Source organism: Erythranthe guttata, chromosome 9, assembly GCF_056151865.1.
Source record: "Erythranthe guttata isolate IM_541 chromosome 9, IM_541, whole genome shotgun sequence".
In the NCBI taxonomy this organism is placed as follows: Eukaryota; Viridiplantae; Streptophyta; class Magnoliopsida; order Lamiales; family Phrymaceae; genus Erythranthe; species Erythranthe guttata.
Window position 1 is genome coordinate 101,666 of NC_142541.1, and position 25,996 is coordinate 127,661.

The following is a 25,996-nucleotide window of genomic DNA, read 5'->3' on the forward strand; positions in this document are numbered from 1 at the left end:
TAAGGAGTTAAAATTGAAGTCGAGAAATCTAAGGCAGTGCAAGACCGTGTACATGATGAATCAAACACCAAAAGTGAACAAGGAGATGGCAAGTTGGTGGCAGATACGCATGACTTATCCCTAAATATCTCTTAAAATTTCTTTTGAACTTCTTAGATTTTGGTTGATGTTCGGTTTTAGTTCCGAAATTAGCCGTTACAAGCCATGAACCAATGATATATTTTGGTTCACCGATTGAAATCTTTGGTTCAGAGCTTGAACCGCTAATTTCGGAACCAAAATATAGTAAGTCATAATCGACAAGAACCAAAATATAGTGAGTCATAATTGGATAATAATTTATGTTGATCTAGTTCAATTATTATTCACTACATTTTGGATAATCATTTCTATATGATATGGTGTGGGCCACGCTTTGAAGGAGACTCCCTTGTTCCGAAAGAGACGAGGATGGATTGTCACCATCTTTTTCTATTTCCTCGCTTCCAACATCACCATTATACACACACACACACACACACACACACACACATATATATATATATATATATATATATATATATATATATATATATATATATATATATTCTTTTATTTCTTTTAATGGGAGACAATTAAAAGGTTGTCACCTTAAAAATCTGAGGTTCCACACCTGTGATGACCATCTCTGTTTGATCAGAAACCATTTGGCTAAAAAACATGCATTCAAATACAGAGAAGCGTGTTGAACTATTACTCGATGTGCACGAAATTTCATACCTCCAACTATGAAAGTAACATCAGAACCTTCCCCAGTCTTAAACATACCAAGAAAATGAAACCCTGGTTCATTAAGTTGTGAAACTGTAATTGATGTAATACTTATCTCGATTTCAGGCGGCGATAAAATAGCGAGTGTGAATTCAATCTTTATAGAGTCACCTCTAACATAGGGGGATTTCTCAAGCAAATCACATAAGGTGAGGGGCTCCTATTCGCTGACCAGTATTAAGTATGATCGGGCTTATGTCTTGTTTATCGTCAATGGGATATACGGTTAGATAATTGTCCTGTCCACTTTGATCGAGTAGTGTCAAGTTGCAAAAACAATGGACTCTGTCACCTCCACTCAAAAGAGCAACACAATACCAAAGCATACACTTTTTTCCTTAAGTGAAAGCTCAACCATTTCAGATGGGGTCCCATCAGGAAAGAAGAAAACAACCCATTGATAACCAGCCACAGTAAAAATATTGCTGCAGATGGGGTTTCCATAGCCAACCCCCTTGCATAACGAGTAATTTTCCAATGTAAACAGGTGGATTCCTTTTACCGTCCTTGTCTTGTGAGGCTGACTTCGTTTCCACGTCTTCTTGTGTGGAAGGTCATTGAACATAGAGGTGAACTGTAGTCGGTTCATGAGCATGAAATGTGGTTTGAATGTCAATCCGCACTACAACCTCTAACACATATCACTATAATTCGGAGTTGATGTTTCCGGTAAGTTTCATGCAAGCAATCCTGCTTAGTTACTAACACACTTAAAACAAAGAAATAAATTTCATAATAAAACATGTTTAAGTACCCGGCCGAGAAACAAAACAGCAGTTTGATCATCTCTATTTCAATCAATATAATAATATTAAAAGTGCATCACTATGAACCATCAATCTTAGAATTTGTGATTATTAAACTAAGAGTACATTAATACATAAAAGTATATTCGAGATTTAGGATACTAATCGTACAACAAAACAATCGATTATATTCAGAAACGATTATAAAAATATCAACACAACATTTCCTCCTAAAAACTATGTCATCTCTTAGACAGAAACATCAAAAAAATCCCAAGACATTAAGTTAATGAAACAAACAAACAAAAGTAAGTAGATAATTAGGCAAATAAATTATGCATTTAATTGATGAAAACGAAATATAGAGAATTAAATTCATTAAGGTTCTGAATTTAGGGTAATCACAACAACTGAATTCGTTAAATTACAAAATCGATTCGCAGCTAACCCTCGGCTGCTCGCGTACTGGAGAAGGAGAATAAAGAATTACCTTGGTGGAAATTTAGTTATTCTCAGTCTTTGGGAATCCTCCAATTTTCATCTTTTTTTATTTATTTTTTGTATTTAATATCTGTTTAAAAATTAATACTGCCATCCGGCATTTAGAATTCTCAATATGACCGAGTTGGTTAGTTTTTAAATATCTGAACAACTTTGCAAAAATTATCGTGGTATTAAAATTAAGAGGCAATCAACTAAAATTTCTCAACCTTAATTTCTTTGGGAATAAATTTTACTAAGTTTTATTTGATTTTTTTTGGTTAGTTTAAAAGTTTTGGCTATTATCCTCACTTTTTTGAAAATTGTTGTACTAGATGAAAAGTTTATAATTTTTTGCCTTACCTCTATTAATTTTCTGTCAAATGAAAAAGTATAAAACCGGGTAGCAGTTCGAATCGGGTCGGCCGGTGTAAAAAGTAATTTATTTTTAATTTTTATTTACGCATAAGTCGAGTAACTGACCACTGCTTTCATGGTAAATAATTTTTAGAATTTTCCTACTTGTGTATTATGCTTGGCATTTATTTTTTCTTCCAAATTTGATTTAATGTATGTTAAAAAAATTGAATCTTTGTTATGCAATTAATAAGATTGGAAAAATCAACGTTAATTTTAGAGTAAGATGGTTTCTTGGAGCTCAGAGTGTTCAATAGGGGATTATCTTAATTCAGTAATTTATGCTGATGTTCCTAAATGGCACACAGTCTTATGTTTCTCAAGTGTTTGCGTACCTTAGATAATTCAAGATGTTGGGCTATAAACAACAAGTTAGGGGGTTCAAAACTTGGCAATTATATATGCATGGTTATCAATGGATTAATTATGGATGTAATTCTTGCAAATATTTGTATGTAGGTATCTCTCTCTTCTTGCCAAATATCTTGTGATGACAAAGGTTGTTACGTACCTCGGCCCTTCTAACCTTTGTTGGTGATGTCATTTGTCAGGTATATTATTTAGGAGGTCGAAAACTTGACAATGATGCTTATCGATGGATTCTTATGTGAGAAGTACAAGCAAGATATCCCGCACCATTAAATCCGAATCCTTCAAACCAAATGCAACCTTGTAGTATAGATTTTCCATTTGATATCATCTTGTCTATATTAGCTGCCTTACGAGTGTTGCGAATTAATTGAGAAATAAATATGTATGAATCGAGATTGATGCATGATATATCATTTGATAAAAATGTCTTATTTAACTCAAGTTTGGAAATGCAACTATTATTCTTGTTTATCTAAACTTGAGAATAAGTGGGGCAATCTTGCTGCTTTGCCTATCCACTATGCTCTTTCTTTTTCGTAGATTATCTCTCCGAATATAATTTATGATTTTGCTAAATACTAATGTATTAAATCTAAAGTTAGTATGGTAAAAATGAATCATATTTGTTAAATTTAGATTGAAATATCTCTAACTCGATTATTTATCAATCAAATTCAAACATTCATAAAACTCCTTAAAATTTCAAATTATAAGTTTGAACAATTATACAGTCAACTCGAGTGATATACATCCCTAATTTTCAATGACATTTTATTTTCATGATAAAAGATCAATCGATCATATATGATATGATCATTAAGTGGAACCGTACTCCCATAAACAGGTGACTTGTTAGGTACGTAACCAGACAAACTCAATAGCTATAATTCAAAGGTAGCCAATGAATTTTGAGATAGGTCCACTATTATTCTTTCAATTTTTCTTAATGTAATTGATAAATAAACAAGAGGGTGACATTATAAAACTAGAGGAATTGGTGGCGGTAATGAAAGAAGTTAAAGGGTTGGTTGAAGCCAAAAAACTTGGAATTTAACCAATCAAGCATTAAGGTTGAAAAATTTTTAGTTAAATTGCCTCGTAATTTTAATAACATGATAATTTTTGCTAAGTTGTTCGGGTATTTGAGATCTAACCAACCCGGTCATATAGAGAATTCTAAATATGGGATGGCAGTATTAATTTTTAAATATATATTAAATAAATAAAAAAAAGTTGAAAATTAGAGGATTCCCAAAGAGTGAGAACAACTAAATTTCCAAGGTAATTATTTATTCTCCTCCAGTGGCGAGCAGCCGAGGGTTAGCTGCGAATCGATTTTGTAATTTAATGAATTGAGTTGTTGTGATTACCCACCTTATTGAATTTAATTCTCTATATTTCGTTTTCATCAATTAAATGCATAATTTAATTATCTACTTACTTTTTTTTGTTTGTTTGTTTGATTAATTTCATCTCTTGGGATTTTTTGATGTTTATGTCTAAGAGATGACATAGTTTTTGGGAGGAAATGTTGTGTTGATTTTTTTATAATCGTTTCTGAATTGACTGTTTGTTGCGCGATTATTATGCTAAATCTCGAATCTACTTTTCATAGTTTAATATTCACAAAGGCTTCTCTCTTTTTTAAAATTGATGGTATATAGTGATCCGCTTTTAATATTATTATATTATATTGAAATAGAGATAATTAAACTGCGGTTTGTTTTCTCGGCTGCGGTACTAGAACATGTTTTATTCTGAAATTCATTTATTTGTTTTAAGTGTGTTAGTAATTAAGCATGATTGCATGAAACTTACCGGAAACATCAACTCCGAAATTTCTTACCTTATAACCGAAGAAAGGAAAACAACCGAAGGAAAGAGCTTTCAAATACCGAAGTCTAGCCAAGCAATTTAATTGTGAAGGAGATGGTGCGTGTGAGCTTCTAAGAGGGATGTGTTATCATCTCATGTGAGAAGGCAAGATGTTTTGATGGTGTTTTTGGTGTCAAGGGTTAAATAGGGGTCCTTCATTTTTATTTTGTGAATCTCACCTTTGGAGGAGCATCTCTTTTAATCTCTTTGCGGAAATTCTGATGATTGCATAGAGATGTAATGCATCTCTATTGAAAAACCTTTGCTTTGGATTCGTCGTGGATCACTATGCTGGTAAATTCACCTGTATTGATCTTTGTGTTTAATTCTTTTATTTTCAAGTGGAACTTTGATGATCTTTATTTTTAAGATTAAGTGTTGAGAATCGATTTGTCTTAAATTTATTTCGGTCGTTCAACTGCAGATATTAAGAAATTGGACACTTTTGCCGACCTTGAAAACAACTGCCCTTTACTTCATAAGGAATTGGTTGATTATTTATCCAAAGAAAGAGCGGTCATGCATCCAAAGCAGATAGAGGAAGTACTTACACTTGCTATTGTTGATTGAAGTAAGATACCTATTTTGAAATTAGAATGTCCGCCATTGTCTGATATGAGCCCTTAATACTTTTTAATATATAAAGATGTAGAAAATCGTGAATAGTTTTTTTTAATGTTTCTTCAATGTTTTTTTCACTATAAATGCGGATAAAATTATAAAGGTACAAGAAAAATATTTAAAATATGTGTGTAGGGTAGGGGGCACCCCGGGTCCTACACTAGCTTCTCCAGTGTAAGACATGTTTTCTAAATTAATAACCTCGTTTAAATAATATTTTCTCCTGAATGGTGTCGATTCAGTGACAACATGGCAAATTATATATACAGATTTAACTGTACATGAGATTTTGAAAAATGAAGATGAGGATAGTTAATGGTAAAATTTCTCAGAAAAAATATCAAATGAATCATGTTATGTGCCGAGTGTGTTTCTTTTCCCAGTCCATTAACGGTAAAATTTCAGATCATCGAAAACCTCATAGAGGATTACGTCAACGAGACCCGTTATCTCCTTCTTACTTGTTTATTTTATGTTTGGATCTATTAGTGTTAAATTTGTTAAGGGAAGTAATGAACATTCTTTTGATGCTTTTACACCATCTCAAAAGGGACCTAAAATCCCGATTTTACACTCCTTGGATGATTGCATCATTTTTCTCAAAATGCAATGATAAGTCTCTAAATTTTACTTATCATTTTCACTCTTTTGTCAAACAATTTGCCGGCAAAAATTATAAAAAAAAAATTCTCTAGAAAATAGAAATTCTCTTTCTAATAAGAAGAGACATATTTGTTTGAATCTTCAAATTGGCAAGTGAAAAGTTAATGAGAAATATCTTGGAGTACCTTCTAAATCTAATGACTTTTTTTTTTTTAATTTTTTTTCCTTTGTAAGTTATATTAATCAACTATGGTGTAGTCGATTATTGTGTGGTCGATTAAGTGCAATCGACTACTAAAATAGTAGTTACCTAATGTATCAGTTTGAAAAGTAACAAAACAATCATAATGCCGCCAGTGACACCGAATACGAATCAAGAGCATAACCGAAACAATAGCAAACAACCGCAAAAATAACAAAATTGCCAAACAAACTATTTTTTGTAATAAAAAAATATACAAAAATCGTAGTTGATCTATGCAAATGTTTAGATAAGTTCATCAAAAACCCATTAAAAAGTCCATCACCATCAATCGAGAATGCAAATAATGGGGCAGTAATTATTGACAAAATAAAATTCTTCACTCTCAACTGCTTTCCCTACACCAATTCCTTTGTAGTAGATTGAATACTTACTCAGCACCAAATTGTAGTTCCCTTTTTCTTTTCATCGACCTCCTCCTCTTCCATCATTGCTAACTCTATGAAGAAAACCCTTTTCAATAGCCAACATAAAATTTCTTTTTCTTTTTCTTTTTTTTTTTTTTGATAATTGAATCTGGATTGATTTCTATTTTGTTTGGATGAATTCTAATTATTGTGGGCCTTTTACAAATTAAGTTTTAAGTCAATATTTAATGATTTTAATCTAACCTTATTGGTAATCAACACACTATAGTCGTAGTTAAAAGATAAATTAATCAACAAAAAGGAAACCACACCTCATTCTAGATTTCGACTTCCAATAATTTGCATGAGAGTTCCACTAAAAGCAAAGCTTATTATATGATGAGGCGCCATATTATATGATGAGACGCCATAGATATTGTTTCGAAGTACTGTACAACATTATGAGATATATCTTACAGTTGAAAGAACTTTTTGATGGTAAGGTTGTTGTTCTTAGAGAAGATTTTAGGCAAATTTTGTTGGTTATTACGAAAACATCATGACAAGATATTGTTCTAATGTACATTTTTTGTTGATACGGTCAATTCGTCACCACTGTCAAAAAACTGTAAGGTCCTAACGTTGCACAAGAACATGAGGCTTTAATCATGTGCTTCTTCATCTACTGTGGAGGAAATGAAAGAATTCACAATTGGATACTAAAAATTGGTAATGGTCAGATTGGAGAGTATAACGATGGTGAAGCGTCAATTGAAATTCCACATAACACGCTAATTTATGATTCATACAACCCCTTTTCGGAGTTGTTCCAGTTTATTTATCCAAATTTCTAAATAATATTTTCACTCCAGATTACTTTCAAAGTAGATCAATTTTTGGACCGACTAATGAAAGTGTGGATTTTGTTAAATATTATTTGTCGTCGGTCATCCTTGAAGAAGAGAATGTGTATTTGAGTTCTGATAGTATTTACAAACATGAGACAACTTCCAAAGTTAACGCATAAATTTATTCAACTGAATTCTTCAATACCATAACATGCTCCGGACTCCATTCTCATAGATTGAAACTAACGGTCGGTGTTCATGTTATGCTCATTTCAAATATTAATCAAGCTAGAAGGTTTTGTAATGAATCAACATTCAGTCAGTGCTCTGAATCTACATTCATAATTCATTGGTGCTCAGATAATAGATCTTTTAAGAACTCTACTAAGAAAAATGAAAAAAAATTAATAATAATAATAAGGGCAAATTAGAAGCCGCCCCCCCCCCCCCCCCAAAGTAATGCCCAATCACAAAAAAAAAAAACCCCTCCATGTTTGCATAATTATGAGTACAACCTGATTTTTAACTCTAAAAATAGGTTTCTAATATAATTCTATTATGGAGGACTTTAATCTAATTTGCCTTCATAGAAAGCCCTTGTAATCAAACACCAAACTTATACTACTTCATATATAAAAAATATAATACATTAATCTTATATTTATCCCAACAAATTAGGGGTTGACAACAAGGACTCATGCATGACGCTAGTTTCCAGAATGAAAGATCTTCATCATACATTCTCAACCAGTCCAATCTTCATCACTTTCATCCTGGTCCTAAACATACATATATATATAGTTGACTATTCAGCAGAGCACAATTAAAAAATAAAATTAATTATGTTAAACGTATTTTCGATACCATAAAAATTTTCATACCTGTGATGTGTTAGAAAACTCTTCTATGTCGTCGTCTTCAACCTACATGGTAGGTACATCAATACGTAAATAAACATACCAAAACTGTAGTCTGAACGGAAGCACATCAGACAAAAGGTTGTGGCATTTTCTCTAAACATACAGAATCATCACACGTGCACACCATATGATTGACCAAACATATAATGGATTAAAAAACAAACTTTAGGTACCAGTATATAATGAACGAGAATAAAGCCCAAACTATAAATGTTTAAAAATTGCTTCCGGCATCAGATTTGTAGGCAATGAAGTATATTGTCACTTTTGATCAAAGTAATCAATTCTAATAAAAGAAGATCCCGTGAAATAATCTGACCATTGGGGCAAGCTACTGAACAAAATAGGTTATTTCGTATGACATGTAGCGCTATAAAGTCATCATCCAAAGTAATATAACTACACTCGGATACACTAAATCATACAACAGGTTGGTTGCTATAACTTGATATAAGTAACCAGTGAACAAGAAACATCGTGAAAAAACTAATTTGGATAAGGAAATTTTCGTTACTCATGACTGTCTGAAAAACGTTAGATGGGAACTGGTAATTATCCCAGGATCTACAAATTATCCCAACACAATTATTGGCACAAATATTGCATCATACTATGACATGTCACCTTTGAGGGCCGAAGAGCAAACTGATTAACTCAAGACATTCCACCAATATGCCTGTAATTCACCCTCCCTCTACATTATCCTATTTAGCAATGAATTTCTATGTTCCTGGACCATCTCCTTCGCATTCAACTAGCAACAAATTTCTAGATTACTGGGTTAGGAAAAGCGTAGTACCAAGTGAAAGTTTGAGTAATAATAAGCAATACGGGACAAAGATCATATCAGTTTCATAGCAGGGCAGAAGCTCATACAAAGATTTCCCATTACAATCTTAGGTGCGTCCATTTAAAAGGCGTAACGAGTAACAGCAACCCAAGATTAGAAATTCCACCACCCATATCATTCTGCAGAAACTGCATGCAGCAGGTTAATGAATTTAAAAATGAACTTGAGGTTTTACCTGAGTGGAATCATTCGAGGCAATTGACTGGGAAGCAGGGACCAGGTCAACCAGGTCAACTTCTCCTCTCGTTGAGGTTGATGGACCTGAGGTTTTGCGTTTTGAGTTCCTTTGGTTAATAGATTCAACTAACTCCTTCTGGAAAGAGACATTAGTGGACAAGTTAATTACCATACTTACTTATGTAATCAGGAAGTTGGGGATGCATGACAAATAGTCACCAGATCCTCTGATCATTCTAGAAAAAATGATACCGACATGAATTAACTTACCAAACTAATCAATTTATTCACATATCACCAAGACAATTGAGCAAATAAAGTCAAAAGGCAAGTGATGGTTTGGCCGTTTTTATGTTGTCAGAACAAAACGTACATCTCTGTTTCAGAAACACTCTGTTCATAGCAACGGTATGAATTTTTTTCCTACGAATGACATGTTCTCCATTGACTTTATGCATGAGTAATAAGCATTTATAAGATCTAGATGCCACAAGATATATCTATTCATACAAACAATCATTCTGGTTATATTTAGTTGCAACATTTGGTTCATTCACTTTAAATTTCCTCAACATCGTGAAAATCCCCCTAGTCATCATAAAATGTCAAGTGTCCTCAAGATGGCTTGACAGAAATTCCAGATATACTTCCCCGCATTCATGAATTTTTTTTTAAAATTTAAAATGGTCAATAAGAATGAAGATAATCAATTTTCACTTTTTGAGTTCAGCAGTTACGAAACATGGAAGCAAATAACAAGGAAAATTAGCTCTCATTGAAAGAACTTAAGCTTGATTTATTAAATACTTGTTGATTACAAAGATAGTAAATCAGCAAAAGGAGAAAGCCAAATAAAGTTATTATGCTTAACAAAGAAGGGGAAAAGTTATGTGTAATGGAAGAAAAATACCTCAGAGTCCTTCTTCTGCCTTTTAGTTACTGTCCCTATATGTTCCAAACAGCGAAAATTTAATTAGGAAAATTTACAATGAGGAATCAGAAGATAACACAAGACAATCAATAGATCAGACCTGGCTATTCCAGATACCGAATAATATACAACTTAAATCAGCCTTTTTACTGTGTTTGATGAGCTATAACTAAGAAAAGCCTTGTTCTGATTAAACGAGAAGTGGAGATTTCTAAGCGTGATTTGGATCTCACATAACAAAAAAAAAGTTATCCCAACCCGATGCTTGATGCGATTAAATGTCTAAAAGAGATCAAGGAAAACTTTAGACGGAAAGTGGAAACTCAAGGAACAATTGAGAGGTGATGAATTTTCTAAAATATTCTAATAAAATAGGATTTCAAGCAGAATTCACATCAAAATGCAGTAACATGGCATCATAAAGATCACACAAATGCTAAGGGGAGAGAGGCAGTGGACTGACCAGATTCTTCTCCCTTTGTTTTCCTCCTCCCTTTCATAAGATTGGAGGCCTAAATACAATAATCATTGCAATGAGATACTGAGGTTATAAACAATAATCAACGAGTCAAAATTTCAGCAAACTAGATGAAGAAGAAGGAGATAGAAAAGTAAAGAAAGAAGATCTTACTTCAGAAGTAGTGACAGTCAGTTTCACATCCGTTGCCTTCTGAAAATTAACAGTGTTGCGTCAAACATGAAATATTATATAGCAACATGAAGGAATATTCTATCCATCAGCATCAATTACATTAAGTAAATTTGAAAGAAAAAAAATCTTCAGAGAGATAATCTACAAAAAAAAAAAAAAAAAAGAGCGTCGTGGATAGGCCAAGCAGCAAGATAGCCCCACTTATTCTCAAGTTTAGATAAACAAGAATAATAGCCGCATTTCCAAATTTGAGGTAAATAAGGCATTTTTATCAAATGATATATCATGCATCAATCTCGATTCGTACATATTTATTTCTCAGTTAATTCGCAATACCGCATAAGGCAGCTAATATAGACAAGATGATATCAAATGGAGAAACGAGAATGACATATTCGCTGAACATGTCTGAAAAGCTTCTGAACGATAATAATAAATATGATACTTAATGGGACAAAAATGTGAGACGTTACCTTCTCCTCCACCTTCTTGAACAATGAAGATAATGTTGTTTGGACAAGAGATGTTCGACCATTACCGGAGGGATCCTTAGTGTTCCCAGTCCGCTTATATTGTCCTAAAGATGGGGACCCTCTAGCATTATCCTCATTGTCGACGTCAAATACTATATGGGGAGAACTTTCTGTATGTGCATGTCTGTAAGGAAATCAGCTTTTAGAAGATTATCAACAATCTTGTGTGTGTGTGATGGGAACAACAGATAAGTCAATGTGGAAAAGTTATAGCTTTCTAACTTAAAAAGAAGTGAAAAACAATAACAAGGATATCAGTAGGCGCATACTTTTTTCTTGTTTCAGTGTCAATTTTCGTGTCCTCTTCTTCAGGTGTTTCATCCTCAGTTCCAATAATATCGTCACCAGATGATGGTTCTGCAAAACTGAGAATAAACACTCCATTTATCACTGGCATAACTCGAAACCGAAGAACAATTGAACAAAAGGAGTTTGAAGGGACCTCAATGCAGTGACACATATTAGGAGCTATTTGCTAAAAGAATAACATCATTATAATTTGATGACAAAATACAAAACTACTTCAACGTCACATACTTCACAAACATAACTACCAGATTTTAACAGAAGGTACTGCTCAAAGTTCCTTCTATCAAAGAAGTTCTATGCAGCCGTGGCAGAAATACTTGCTTTAAAGGCCTCATTATTTAGGCTTTCATACCATTTTGATAAGTGCACCGCTGCGCTCCCTATACGTAGATTCTTTTACATTCCTTTATAAAATGCCAAATATTCATGTTCTTATTCATATAACTACTAATCCGTTAATACAAAAGACATCAAGAAAACAGCAAGGTACACATGAATGTGGGCATCCTTGGAAGATACTTGAAACAAATCCACAAAATCAACCATACAAGCCACCCTATTTAATTGTGACACCATGTATGCTATTTCATAGAAACGACCTTCATTTGTTCGATAAGAGAAACTTTCTTTCTCAACTTACCTATTGCGAAATAAATACATAAGGTGATAAATGACATTTTGTCATGTCAGATGAAATCTGAAAAATGTAGTGAACACACCCGTTTTCTAAGCAGAACCAACATACATTTTCTCATGGAGGGAAATATGTAAATTCGATTAGATAACTCGTCTCTTATAGTTCCTATGGCGTCTGACCAAAATGTACATTTAAATTTAGTATGAACACTACAAATATGCAGCTAATTGCATCACTAGGGAAAATAGCTGGCATCTTAAAGTTCTCTGAGTAGAATAAATCACATAAAGAAAAGCAAAGGATATACTTGAAAGTTTTCCCAGCAGTCCTAGTTGATTGCCTAGTTGGAGTCACTTCTGTCAGCTTTTCGTAATCACGAGGACTGTCAGATATATCCTCCTCTAGATAAACTTTTGGCAACACCCTTTCCACGGATTTCAATGCAGACTTTTCAGAACCTTGTTTACCATCACTTGTAGCCCCAACACCACCCTTGAAATCATAGCCTGTAAATTTTTCCTGCGAACAGAATATCTTAATTTATACTTAGTTTCACCTCAAAGCTATTTGGAACTATTTTCGCCTTCAACTGGCAAGCAAACTAATTTATTGGCTGACCGTATTCAGCTCCTTGGGAAACTCAAGCCGTAATTCTTCTGGGTTCTCCTCTTTTGTTCCAATCCACCAAGCATCTGAAAATACGATCTGGAGCAAAACAAGATTTTCTTTATTTTAAGCCTTAATGAGAAAAAAAGAAATGCATGAAGTGGGAAGAAAAACAAACATGAAAATTAATCATCTAACTATTTATTTCTTAGCAACTGATCTGACTCTATCATATCAGTCTTTCTTCTGCTTAAAAACATGTCAGTCTTCCCTGAACAAACCATGGCTTACTAACTCAATAGTTCATTCATAGTAAAACCATAAATTGAGATTCGCTGCATCAGAATGTAGACGAATCATTTACATTAAAAGCATCAATATAACACAAATATCGGAAAGCTCTCAGCACATATGCTGCATACTCTGAACAGTTTTTGGGACTGATGAGATCACAATTTTATCCGAATATATGCCTCCGTTACATACATAATTTTACTCGTCCTATCAAACTATAACCAGGATATTCTATGTCTGACATGACAGTTCGTCTTCAGTTACTAAAATTTATTCAACAAAAAGTCTGGCATTGTTAATAAGAGAATATTGTCACTTATACTGGTATAGCTTTCTAAGGACACGGTAGATGCCACTAGACAGGTATATGTGCAAATTTATGCATATCATTACAGAATTTGCCACAATCTGATAGTAGAAACATCAAGTTGCTGAAGTAAAAGATATTAAGTTAAGCAAACAAGCAAGAAGAAAACTAAAAGGACAAATACTAAAAGAACACCAACCATATTCTCGAAGTAGTCATCACAGGTTACATTCTTTCCCCCTTTAGAGAACTGCAGCGTCAAGTACCTATTCTTTGGATAAACAATTGTCCCAAACAACTTCATTTGACCCTGCAGAATTCAAGAAAATGAAGAACATAGTTAATCAACCAAGAAACAGAACAAAAAATCGTAAGATCTCTGTATTTACTAGCCTTCAAACAACCAATACAACAAAACTCAAAGCATTACGGACAACCAATCAATTCATGTACTTCCATTCAGCTTTCCTTGTACTCCCTGGGTGATAAATTTCCAAGAAGAAAACTCAAAAATAAACCATAAAAATTGTCCATGCAAGATCTATACAAGGAAAATGTACACAGAATGGACTCGTAAACAAAATGAGAGCACAAACACCTTTAAAAATTCATATAAGTTGGAGACCTAACTTCTTCTTGGATGCATGTAATAAATAGAAATGTGCAGCCGAATTGTTCGACAGAGTACGTCCCCTTGCACGGTAAGAGACGGAAAATATTATATATCAACTATCTATAAATAGGGTACTCGATGTTGAAGACGGCGAGCAAGCATAGCCGAATAAACATAAGCTAACCGTTATGATGTCTTTGACAGTATTTATTACCAACTTAAAAAAGGAGCAAAAACTAACACATAATCAATTTAATAAAAAACAAAAAAAGCATCAATAATAGCGAGACAACAGCTAAAAACCTGCGGAAAGTCGAGGTACAGAATGGGGTTTTTGGTGCCTAGGTCTTTGAGCTCGCCGATTTTGCCACCAGAAATCGGACCGAGTAAACCCGGAAAGGAGAACAGATATTTGTTCTTCCGCTGTGACTTCCGCAAAATATCCTTCCCGTGGTGTTTGATCACCGTTTTGGACGGAGCGAGAGCGGTTGTATGGCCCACCTTAACTGGGTTCTGCGACAAAATGTTTCGGGAGAATGCCACTCTTTTAAGCCTTGATCTCTCCTCCGCCTCCGGGTCCGCGGCGGCGGCTGCGGAGGTCACTTCCTTCTTACCGCCTCGAGCCATTATCTCGCTGCACTTGTAGTGAGCGCCGGTGGAATTTGTTTTGGAAGGCGGGAACCTATGATTTAGAGGCGAATTCAGTGGAAAATGGCTGTGCTAATAGTGTAAGGGTTCGAATCTAAATGAAGCCGTGTTTGGATGATTGAAGATGAAATTTCGATTCGAAAAAATGCAGTTTTCATCCCTCAAGTGCACAAAATTTACATTTGATCTCTATATTCATAAAAAACATATTTAGTCCATACGTTCGAAAAATTCAACACTTTTAGTCATTCTCGTCAATTTTCCATTAGTAACAACGGAATTAAGCATGTACCTATGGCTTCTTTAACTGACAAACTAACGATAAATTAACGAAAATGACCAAAAATATTAGATTATTGATACATGAGGGACCAAATGTATTTTTTGTGAACATATGTGAAATTGGTACAAACTTGAATGGTGAAAACTGTATTTTTTTCAGTTTTGATTTCTATTTCTATTTGTAATATATCAGCAATTAATTATTTTTACATTTCAACCAATATTATACCTTATTTTATAGTGACATATTTGATATGTTATGATTTTTACGTAGTACGAAAACTTCGATTTCTTAATGTTTTCGCGTTTCGGCCATATTTTGTGTCGGATGTTCGAGAACACCTTCCGGACACTTTATGGGTCATTTTACAATTTTCTATAAAAGTTAGAAACATGTTTGAATAGCAAAATTTCGAAAAATATTTGTTACGTTCCTAATTATTTACACAATTTAATGATCAATTGCAAATTGATAGTTGATAGTAAGATTTATTTTGGAGAATTACACTTTTGGCCTCATGTTTCACCTGATTCCATTTTTTGTCGCCGTTGTTTCAAAGTGAACAATATACACCTCAAAAGTTTAACTAGAATGTATGGGTATCCAAATGAAACAAAAATAAACGTTTGGGAGTGAAATGAAAAAACTCCTAAATTCAGTGGTCACAAATATAATTTCCTGCAACAAAAACAGTGTTCATCTCTTGCTTCTTTTCGACTTTTCCTAATTCATCAGATTGAAAAAGCAAATACAACAAGTAACGGTTCTGCAAATTAATCCCAAAATTATGCTCCGAATTCTCTCATCCAACACCCAATGCGCAACAGTTTCCAGTTAAATAAGCCCTAGCTCGAAACCCCCTTTTTTCACGAATTTGGAAGAATTAAAATGCCACGTTTTCCTCGTTTATGTGCCCCAAAACCTCGTACTGAAATGTCGATGAAATGGAGCAGCTAATCTAGAGCTACATGGCGAATATTCATACGTTAGTGGCTAGTGTAAATAGTCTCTACCTGTGTAATGACAGCATCGCCAAGTTTTACTGCTACGATGCCGTCGATGGTTTAACCAGTCGAAGAATCAACGGAAAGAAGAAGAAATGCCGGAATCATGGTTATGTCGGTGGGTGTGGTGCTAGGGTTTCTGCGATTGATTATACGTGGAGGCTGTGTGCTGCTACGGAACTTCGTGGTGTTCAGGAAAGCTTTAGTAAGAATATCAGTGTGCAGAACCCAGTTCCTTTTATCGAAATCCCCGTCACTTGCTACCAGGTTAACATCATGAATATTTGTGTTTCCGATTAACTTTCTCGTTTTTATCAATAATTTGTGTTATGTGATATAAACGGCTTTCGCTTACGGGGTTGTTTGTCTTAAATTGGTGGGGTTTCAGTTATTGTAATGTGTGAAAAATGCGTGACACGGTATTTGTGTATATATCTGAAAATGGTAAATGGTACGAAAAATGGGGTTAAAAGGTGTACGTCATGTCGTTATCGTCTTTTTCTATTATGTGCTGTTTAAAATGTTATACTCTGCATATAGTAACTCTTAAATCGGATAGTCCCTGTAGAGAGAATCCTACATTTATTGCTCAGTGAACTTACCACAATTGGAAACTGGAACCAAATGGCTGAGTATGGCGGGTTGCAGTTGTAATTCGCACTAGTTTTCACGAGATAATCCGTTTTTGTTAATTTTTTTCAAAATTTTATCTCTGTGTGCCAAGGTGTTCCTCATATGCCTGTATATCTGTTTGCACTAGCGTGGTATCTTTTTCCTCTTGTTCATGGGATCTTCATGTAGTAGATGAATTGAGAAAGCTGCTAAAATGTTTACCTAGAACGGTCACATATTTTACTGTTTTTTTTTATGATAGCAACTTTTCTCATAGTTATCCACATGACAGTTTTCTACTGAAAATGGCAATCAGTAGAGTCGTCAATATCAGCTGATGATGCAACCTGTATAGATCGTTAATCTATGACCAAGAGTAGCTCGAAATTATACAATAATAAGGAATATGCTGCAGCTTGGACTGATGAAACTCTGCACTTAATTGTGCATTAAACTTCAATGAAAGTTGATGCATCCTCCTTGTTACATAGTTTTTTTTACAGTTCATATTAAGTCTTTCTAATCATACAATGGTTGGTCTTTTGCTATTATCCCCGTGTTAATAAATCTACTTGAGTTATTGCGTTGCTTGGTAGTAGGTATGGCTGTGGGGACTATCTGGTTGTATGCATATCTGTGGACAATATCAACTCTTGGCTTCAAACTATTAGAAATTTATTATGTGCTTCATGCTTCTGTCAAGGTCCGCACTCTGGTTTCTCATCGTTTTCTGGTCTAGCAATATTAATACCGATATTAGGGATCCTTCTTTCGATATTTCTCATGTAGCTTTGGATACCTTAAGATGACTTATACTTCCACTTAGCAATACCACTTTGAGTGGATTTCTCCTTTCCGAAACTTTGTCATGTCATGACGTGAGAACCTTTTCCAGCAGCATGAGGGTCTGCAACACGTTTTGAGTTCGAAACTTGCATGCATTAGAACTCACTGGGTTTCTACCTAACATAACACTACTTAGGAACTAAACTTTCACACATCAGTTAATAACTTTTGGTCATGTATAATTTCAGGTTGTTGGTGTTCATGATAAAGCGGAAAAAGATGAAATTGTTAAATCAGTGATGCATTTAAAAAATGCAGAGATTGAAGAGGGATATACTAAAGATGCTGTTATATCTCGCCAGGTTTGTCACAATCACATGGTTCTTCTCTTAGTTTCCTAATGATATGCATGGTGGAAATTTATCTGTTTTTCTTTCTTTCTAAATGCTCCTTTATCAGTATGCCATACTATGCATATATAAATTTTCCTGCTTCCCTCAGGATCTTCTAATGGATGTTAGAGACAAACTTCTATTTGAACCAGAATATGCTGGAAATGTCAAAGATAAGCTGCCCCCTAAATCTTCTCTGAAAATTCCTTGGGCTTGGTTGCCTGGTGCTCTATGCCTTCTACAGGAGGTAAGCTCATTCATCCAATTAGATATATGAAGCTCCTTTGTGATACGCATTCACAGATTTTAGTGAGGCCTGCATGAACTTATATAGGTTTTTGGTCTGTCCTACTTTGTGTCACCTCCGTTGTCGTCTTTTACTGCCATATAGATGTGCATAATGTTTTCTGTCAATTTTAATGGAAAATATAAGGTGAAGCGAATCTTCTATGAATTCTTGATTTGATCAGCCTTCAACTGACCGTTCTAGGTTGGAGAAGAAAAGCTTGTGCTAGAAATTGGGCGAAGAGCCCTGCAACATCCAGAATCAATGCCATTTGTTCATGATTTGCTTCTGTCAATGGCTCTTTCAGAGGTAAGAACAAAAGGAGGTCAGAATCTTAAGCCACTTTTTCCTGGCAGTTTTGTTATTCTTCCTTCTTATTATAGGTGCTTTCTTGAAGTGTGCAATTGCAAAAGCTGGCTTTGAGAAGAACAATATTTCTCAAGGATTCGAAGCCCTTGCCCGTGCTCAATGTCTATTGAGGAGCAAGATTTCTCTTGAGAAGATGATGCTATTGTCTCAGGTAACCTTCATTATAGTTGCATGCTTCTACCTTGAATATGCTTTTATCAGGTTCCTCTCTCTGGTCCAATAAATTACCCAGGCACCTACCTATGGCAAACGGGAATAATTATCGTTATAGAAGTATAAATCAGATGGTATAGATTTGGTTGAGTTGAAATTGTTGTATCATCAATGAATTCATGGGATTCCAGCTCTTGTTATTTGAATAGCCTGAAAGCATATGAGTTAAAGGCTTTACCCTTTTCCAAGAGAAATAAAAGATGGAATTACGTGCATGATTTCTCCTTGTTCCTTTAATCGTCGATCTGGAATTTCGTCCTTTCCATTTTTGCCCTTGTCGATGGAAGACAAAATAGTGATGTTTAAATTTTGCTTTTAGATAGAAGAATCTTTAGAAGAGCTTGCTCCAGCCTGCACATTGGATCTCTTGGGGATGCCTCACACACCTGAAAATGCTGGACGAAGACTTGGCGCTATCGCAGCTCTGCGTGAATTGCTGAGGCAGGGGCTGGATGTTGAAACTTCATGCCATGTTGAAGACTGGCCTTGCTTTCTGAATCAAGCACTTAAGAAACTTATGGCTACAGAAATTGTGGAACTTATTTCTTGGGACAGTTTAGCTCTTACAAGGAAGAATAGAAAATCGCTTGAGTCACAGAATCAAAGAACTGTCCTCGATTTCAATAGCTTTTACGTGGTTTTATTAGCTCATATTGCCCTTGGAGTTTCGAGCAAACAAACTGACCTGGTAATATTTTTTTTTTAAAATACATTGAAACCATGTTTAACTTGTGGCTTAAAATTTAAACATTTGTATCATATTTTATGTAATGTCTCCTCTCTGTCGTTTTACACTTTTACGAAATGCTTAACCTGAAAATTGGTGCCATTCCATTCTGTAGAGTACATTCATGCATAAAGAAAGAGTTCATTTCATTTACTAATCCTTAGTTCTCCACCATTCTTGTGTAGATTAACAAGGCAAAATCAATTTGCGAGTGTTTAATAGCTTCAGAAGGCATTGATTTGAAATTTGAGGAGGCCTTTTGCTCTTTCCTTTTGGGGCAGGTGCACTTTCTCTTTCCTTCTCTCTTCTTTGTTGCGCTATTTTTGTTTTTTAACCTAAACCAGCATTGACAAAATTTTAGTGCCCATTGTCCAGGGTGATGAAGCAACGGCTGTTGAAAGACTGAGGCAGCTTGAATTGAATTCGAGTCCTAGTTCACAAAAGTCACTGCAACTGAAAGAAACCAGAGAAGTTTCAAGTGGGAACAAACCACTGGTAGATGTCCCTGTCATTACAAGTTCTTTTTATATATACTCTTCCTCTATCGTGTTTTACAAAGAATTAAGTGTCCTTCGTCACCTTGTAATCATTAGTCATATTTTATGTCACAGAGTAATTCAAGATAAATTCATTCCAAACAGATGCTGCTTTGAATCTCTCTTGTTATCCTTTACTTTTAACCAAGATAGTTAAACTCTCCAATTGCTTCAATAGAAAACAAAAAAACGGAACAATAGAAATTTGGGCTATTCGACAACTTCATATACTTTTTATAACATTATTAACTTTTAAAGTTCTACAGGGGTTGTAGTGTCGTAAGTTTGATGCTTCTCAGGTACTGTGTTTTGATTTTACAGGAAACATGGTTGAAAGAAGCTGTTCTTGGCTTGTTTCCGGATACACGAGATTGTTCCCCATCTTTGGTAAAAGCTTTTAACTATACTATCTAAATTTTCTTGTTTTCCTCTATCAAATACTAAATTCGAATAGCAATTATAGGCGGACTTCTTTAATGGGGAAAAAAGATCTTTTGGAAACAGAAAAGATAAAAGAGCTCCTCCAACTTTATCCAACATGAGGCTCAGATCGCTTGCTGTTGCTCCTCCACTGGATCAAAGAGATGAAGACTCGGTTTCATTCACAGATTATTCACGCCATCTTGGTCCAGCTGTCAAGCAGCTTTCTCCTCCTAATCTGCAAAGTCCACTAATGGAGGGAAAAGGCATTGCTGGCTCACCATCTATTCAATTGAAAAGAACTTTGGGTTCAAAGCAGCGTGAAGTATGGAAAATTTGGTTGAGCTCCAGTCACGTAGTTGGAAAGATGATATATACTACAGCATTAGGCTGCATCTTGTTTGCTCTATTTAAGCTATTGAACGTGCAATTATGGAGACCTGCAAATGGATCTAGATGGAGAGTGGATGAGCAAAGATTTTCTACAAGCTCCTCTACTGTTGCTGATTCTCCTATTGATTTAAGATATAGACGTGCAATTATTAAGCAAAATGGTATTACGAGAAAAATCAAGAAAGTTCTCTCACGTCTTAAAATGCAGTCTGGGAACCATCTAGAATCTGCAGATATCCAAACTGCTTCACTCTCTTCTGGCCTTTCTTCTTCAATAACATCAACTTATAGGGAACCAATGCCTGTTGAAGAAGCTGAGACACTTGTCAAGCAATGGCAAGCAATTAAAGCAGAAGCGCTTGGGCCTAACCATGATACTGGTGGGCTTGTTGATATCCTTGAAGGATCAATGCTTGTTCAGGTGAGATCCATCTCATTATCCAGTGAGTTTGTTTTTGGCTAATTGTCCTAAGGATATACCGTATGTTTCATTCCAGTGTTTTAACATGTCTAGTTTTACAGACTTCCAATGTTATAGCGTCATTTTTGGTAAAGTGACACCTTATTTGTATTTCATGTTAACTCGTGATATTTCGATCACAAATCCGTGCTACATTGCTCGTGTCAATGCATAAGAACTAATCTAATACCTTCTGTTTGATGTCCGGGTTAAAAGAAATGCACTTCAAATCTAAGTTTTCTATTAGCTAAGGTGCGATCCTTTGGCATCCATAAAATTTTTAGGTGTTGGGAAAATTAGCATTTACGATGAATGTATGATTTTAATCAAATCCTGATAACTGGAATACTATGTCACCAGCTAACGCTTCTTATTAACTTAACTGGTCAATGCATATGTTGTAGTGGCAAGCGTTGGCTGATGCAGCAAAAGGAAGGTCGTGCTTTTGGAGATTCGTCTTGTTGCGATTGACAATCGTACACGCAGATGTTTTGGAGGATGGGATGGGAAGGGAAATGGCAGAAATAGAAGTTCGCTTGGAAGAGGCAGCCGAACTGGTGGATGAATCCCAGCCTAAAAATCCAACTTACTACAGGTATTCAGAAATCCTTTGCCATAACAAGTACATGAAGATATGTTCTGTTCGTTATTTTGGGTAATTTTGTTATGCCTGCAACTAGGGATGTTATTCGTGTCAATGAATGTGGTTTAAGGTGTCTCTAATTGAGGCCAATTATTAAAGCATCTAATTAGGTGATAACTTGTTCGAAAATACTGAAGCATAATAAAATTCGGGCGAGAGTAATCTGGCAAATTTCTACATAAATTTGGCATTCTTATAGCACATCATTTTAGGAGTTGAATCTGGAATAAGAAAGGAGAAGTTTTCCTGCAAAAAATGAAGAATTTGAGTGATGTTTCCTCTTTCTTTAATGCATTTGACTATTTTGTAGTATTATTTTACACCTGAATACGGGAATGATTCACATTTGATCAGTTTGTGGGATTCATTTTGTAAATATGTTACTCGTTGGTTGCAGCCCATATAAAATACGGTATCTTCTCAAGAGGCAAGGCGATGGGTCGTGGAAGTTCTGTGAAGGTGATATTCTGACTCCCCCGTGACATTTGAGGAAAGCCTAATTGCGGCCGTATTTAATTCCGCTCAACAGACGCTCGTCCATATATTTATTTTTACCTGTATATGGTATTTTGAAGCTGACTCAGAATTTCAATGAAGAAAGTGGAGATACTTCTCTCTTTTCCATTTTCGTTATTTCAGCCAGCCAGTTGTGTATTTAGCAGAACTAGTTAGATATTCCATTTATTGTTTCTGATCCGCCATCGGCATCTACTAGCAGCAGTAATGGCAGTCCTGTTATTCAACGAGTTTATTGACAAAGTTGAAATTCAAGTTATTTCACCATCTCTTTTACTAGTTATTATTTGGTCATTGTTTGTTTTGTTGAGACTGTATTTCTGGGGGTTGAATTTACATATTTGCATGTTTTCAGTTTCTTTCGGGATAATTAATTACCTCGATACCTTTTGATTATACCTCTGAATGTTTTTCTATTAAAAAAATTATATATATATATATAATGCTGCGAATTTTTGTAAATATTATTAACAAGTTTTGTCAACATCTCGTCTGGACTAAACTTCTGCAAATCCCAAGTAAGGAAACAGGATAAAAGAAATAAATTATAGCACCTAAATCGACCATCACCCGTTAATCAAAGTGCTACACATTCTCAGATTATTAAAAACCCAAGACAAATTTGCCACAATTTATACTCAACCCACGCATATTGAACTCAAAAACTCATTTCTATCCTCAAATTTGCAATCTGGAATCATTTTGAAGTACATCAAATCAGATTATGCTGTTACTCAACTGTATTCAAGAAACGAGTGAACGAGTACAACAAAAAATGGCACGCACATTGCATAACTAAATCAAAGCAGCTGGTATTATCATAAGATATAAACATCCAGGCCAAGTTAAAGTGAATGTAGCTACGAAATAGCCGACAGGTCCACAAGAGAGAAAAGTAAAGCATTCGAACTCAAGCTAGTCTATCATTCAGAGAGCTCAGAGAACTATCAGTAGTTAATACAAAGAAGAATCTATTTATCAACCACAATTCTCAACAACAGCTAACCGAATGAAACAATTTACGAGCAACTATTGACACTCAACCACACAATGTGAGACAAACTTGGGTCAATACTCAAATGTATATGCATTTTATTTATTCATTACCCAATACGCTAAACATAGGAAATCTATATCACAGGCTACGAAAAACAATATCGTACGTTTTTTTCAAACTATGAATAAGCAACCATGTTGTCCATATCAAAAAGAAAAAAGAAAAAAAAAACCCACCAAAATTTCTCCTCATTTCCCTTGTACATTCAAGCAATGTATTGCAACTTCACATTAAACCACAGTTAAAAGCAGTAAATCACCTCAATCACGAAAAGTAAAGAAAGTAACCGTAGTACAAACAACAACATACTTCAGTCGAGATCCTCCTCTCTAGCCTGGTTTCCTCTACCCGAGCCAGAATTAGACGGTCCACTACCACCACCACCGTTGTTGTTGTTGTTGTTGTTGTTGTTGTTACCTCCACGAACATTTCCAGCTCCTCCACCGCTATTGCTCGTCTCAGCTGGTGAACCAAACCCCCCAAAAATAGATGGAAGTGATATCCTAAACATCCTTTCCATTGCACGTGGCGTCTGCGGATTGCTATTATTAATATTATTATTTCTACCGTCTTGATTTCCACCACTGTTATTGTTATTCTGCCCCGTTCTTCGATTTTCATAATCAGCATCATCGGTAGGCAACTCGTACCTACAAACAGGGCAAGAATTATGCAACTCAAGCCAAGGCAAGATGCAATCTTTATGGTAGATATGCTTGCAGGGAATCTGCTTCGCCTCCTCATTTAACTCAAAGCTGTCTTTACACACTGCGCATTGAGAAGAATCCGAAGCCAACATTTCCGCTGTGATTTTTATATCGGGCAAACCCTCGACCACTGACTTCGAAGCAGGTGGTGTGCCGTATCGATTTGGATCATTCTCGGCGAGTTGCTGAATCAATTGCTCCAAACCAGGACCAATAAAATAATCCCCTAAATTCGAAGGAATACGAAAATCAGCCCCCATGCCGCCCAATCCACCGCCTCCAGGCGATTCGAAAACAAGCTGAATGTTTGCCCCCCTCGATTGCAGGTTATTGATGTAGTTATTAAGGAACGAGAAAGGGTTGAATTCATTGGGAGATCGGGATCCTAAAAGCGCCGACAGATCATCAAATCCACCGCCTCCGCCTCCGCCACCGGAGGACATGGTGAATGCCGAGCCGGCATGGGCCGCGCCGGCGCCGGCGGAGGAGAGGATGATAGGAAAACCACCGAAGGGAGCGGCGGAAGGGAAACTGTCGGAGAAAAAGGGGTTATGGATGGGATTATCAGCGATTGAGGGGGGAGGAGAATCCGATTCTTCTAGAAAGCCGCCTTGACAGTTGGGGCAAACGATTTCGGCGGTGGGTGAGGTTGGAGGGACGATGGAGACGTGGCGATCGCATTGGTAGCAGAAATATTGATGAGGAACGGCGGCGACGCCTCCTCCTCCGCCGCCCGGAATACCCGCCGAAGACATGGATTTTAGAGAGAGATTATCGGGTATCAAACAATCTGTGTAGAGAGAGAGAGAGGAGAGAGAGAGAGAGACTGGGAAAGATTTTGATAAAGACGACGAATGCAGCGTTGCTGTTTGGGGAAACAAAACAATATGAAAAACGTGTTTTTGAATTCCTTTGATAAAGTCGCTATATTATTTCGTATTAAAGACACAATCTAACTAGATCTTCTAATATAATTAAATCTTTGCAATAAGAAAATCCTAATTAATATATTAAGTAACATTTTCAAAATAGAATTTTTACTATAAACACAATTTTTGACTTTTTTTGTGAGTGAAAATTTGATTCCAATTTCAAAAATTTCATATTCATATTATTATGATTTTCCAAAGTTCCAAGATTATTGAATATTCTAGCCATATAAAATTTCATCATTATAATGCCACTTACATAATTTATACATGATTGTTTTACATATATAATATTTAAAATAAATTACATAAATATGTAATCATATTAATATTACAAATACATTTTTGGAAATTAAAACCCAATCGAAAATTCTATAAATAATTTTGATTATGATCCAAAAGTTTTTCAAAAGATTAAAAAGAAAATGGAGAATCTAGTTAATTAAAAAAATTCCATTACAATTTACAGAAATAATTACAACACCACTTTGACTTTGTCCTAAAAACTGCAGTTGACCAAGAGCAAGAAAATCCCATATAGTTGACAAAAGTGAGCAAGAGTTCATCTGAGCCATCTTTTTTGCCACCAGAGAACCTCCAATTGCCAGATCATCATGCATCCAGCTTACCTGTTCATTGCATTTGTTTTTCATCAAGATGCAAATTATGTAATATGTGTGTGAGTGTGTGAGAGAGAGAACTGTAAGTATTCTCGAGCACTTGTTAAGTTTTAGCTCAATCAATGGCTTATCGATGATAATGAAGTTGACAAGTTGTATTACGGTGACTATCAAGTAAAGGAACA

General features: G+C 35.2%; 3 protein-coding genes across 8 annotated transcripts; 1 reads left to right on the forward strand and 2 right to left on the reverse strand.

Annotated features, from left to right (window-relative positions):
• Positions 1 to 7,981: 7,981 nt before the first annotated feature.
• RHL1 (root hair initiation protein root hairless 1 (RHL1)) lies at positions 7,982 to 15,070 on the reverse strand. Of its 6 annotated transcripts, none has more exons than XR_016033562.1 (13): positions 14,514 to 14,984; positions 13,797 to 13,907; positions 13,009 to 13,095; positions 12,698 to 12,909; positions 11,714 to 11,809; positions 11,385 to 11,568; positions 10,891 to 10,929; positions 10,723 to 10,771; positions 10,239 to 10,273; positions 9,327 to 9,464; positions 8,926 to 9,069; positions 8,263 to 8,304; positions 7,982 to 8,160 (listed from the first exon to the last, which is right to left on the reverse strand). XR_016033562.1 is itself a non-coding variant. In XM_013000217.2 (12 exons), the coding sequence occupies exons 1-12, from the start codon at positions 14,835 to 14,837 to the stop codon at positions 8,125 to 8,127; spliced, it is 1,353 nt and encodes a 450-aa protein (XP_012855671.2). In that variant the 5' UTR covers positions 14,838 to 15,070; the 3' UTR covers positions 7,982 to 8,124. The 6 variants fall into 6 exon arrangements, 4 of the variants coding, with proteins under 4 accessions (XP_012855671.2, XP_088679412.1, XP_088679410.1 ...); XR_016033561.1 differs by having other exon boundaries at positions 8,926 to 9,055; positions 9,133 to 9,464; XM_013000217.2 differs by lacking the exon at positions 8,926 to 9,069 and having other exon boundaries at positions 14,514 to 15,070.
• Positions 15,071 to 15,729: 659 nt separating this feature from the next.
• Positions 15,730 to 22,765, forward strand: PARC6 (plastid division protein). Its single transcript, XM_013000176.2, has 12 exons — positions 15,730 to 16,412; positions 17,792 to 17,905; positions 18,045 to 18,182; positions 18,426 to 18,530; positions 18,619 to 18,741; positions 19,123 to 19,491; positions 19,716 to 19,811; positions 19,906 to 20,025; positions 20,388 to 20,453; positions 20,530 to 21,300; positions 21,744 to 21,934; positions 22,380 to 22,765. The coding sequence occupies exons 1-12, from the start codon at positions 16,110 to 16,112 to the stop codon at positions 22,462 to 22,464; spliced, it is 2,481 nt and encodes an 826-aa protein (XP_012855630.1). The 5' UTR covers positions 15,730 to 16,109; the 3' UTR covers positions 22,465 to 22,765.
• A 796-nt stretch (positions 22,766 to 23,561) lies between these two features.
• LOC105975086 (E3 ubiquitin-protein ligase RING1) lies at positions 23,562 to 25,128 on the reverse strand. Its single transcript, XM_013000259.2, has one exon. It carries the CDS (start codon positions 25,015 to 25,017, stop codon positions 23,866 to 23,868), a length of 1,152 nt encoding a protein of 383 aa, XP_012855713.1. The 5' UTR covers positions 25,018 to 25,128; the 3' UTR covers positions 23,562 to 23,865.
• Between the last annotated feature and the right edge of the window lie 868 nt (positions 25,129 to 25,996).

Excerpts from the sequence above, each read along its gene's own strand:
- RHL1 (XM_013000217.2), bottom strand. The coding sequence starts at position 14,837 with ATGGCTCGAGGCGGTAAGAAGGAAGTGACCTCCGCAGCCGCCGCCGCG. Across the intron at positions 10,274-10,722 it reads AACAAAGGGAGAAGAATCTG|GGACAGTAACTAAAAGGCAG; the intron begins GTCAGTCCACTG and ends TGGAACATATAG. Across the intron at positions 9,465-10,238 it reads GGCAGAAGAAGGACTCTGAG|AAGGAGTTAGTTGAATCTAT; the intron begins GTATTTTTCTTC and ends GTCTCTTTCCAG.
- PARC6 (XM_013000176.2), top strand. The coding sequence starts at position 16,110 with ATGGCGAATATTCATACGTTAGTGGCTAGTGTAAATAGTCTCTACCTG. Across the intron at positions 16,413-17,791 it reads TCCCCGTCACTTGCTACCAG|GTTGTTGGTGTTCATGATAA; the intron begins GTTAACATCATG and ends GTATAATTTCAG. Across the intron at positions 21,935-22,379 it reads AAAAATCCAACTTACTACAG|CCCATATAAAATACGGTATC; the intron begins GTATTCAGAAAT and ends CGTTGGTTGCAG.
- LOC105975086 (XM_013000259.2), bottom strand. The coding sequence starts at position 25,017 with ATGTCTTCGGCGGGTATTCCGGGCGGCGGAGGAGGAGGCGTCGCCGCC.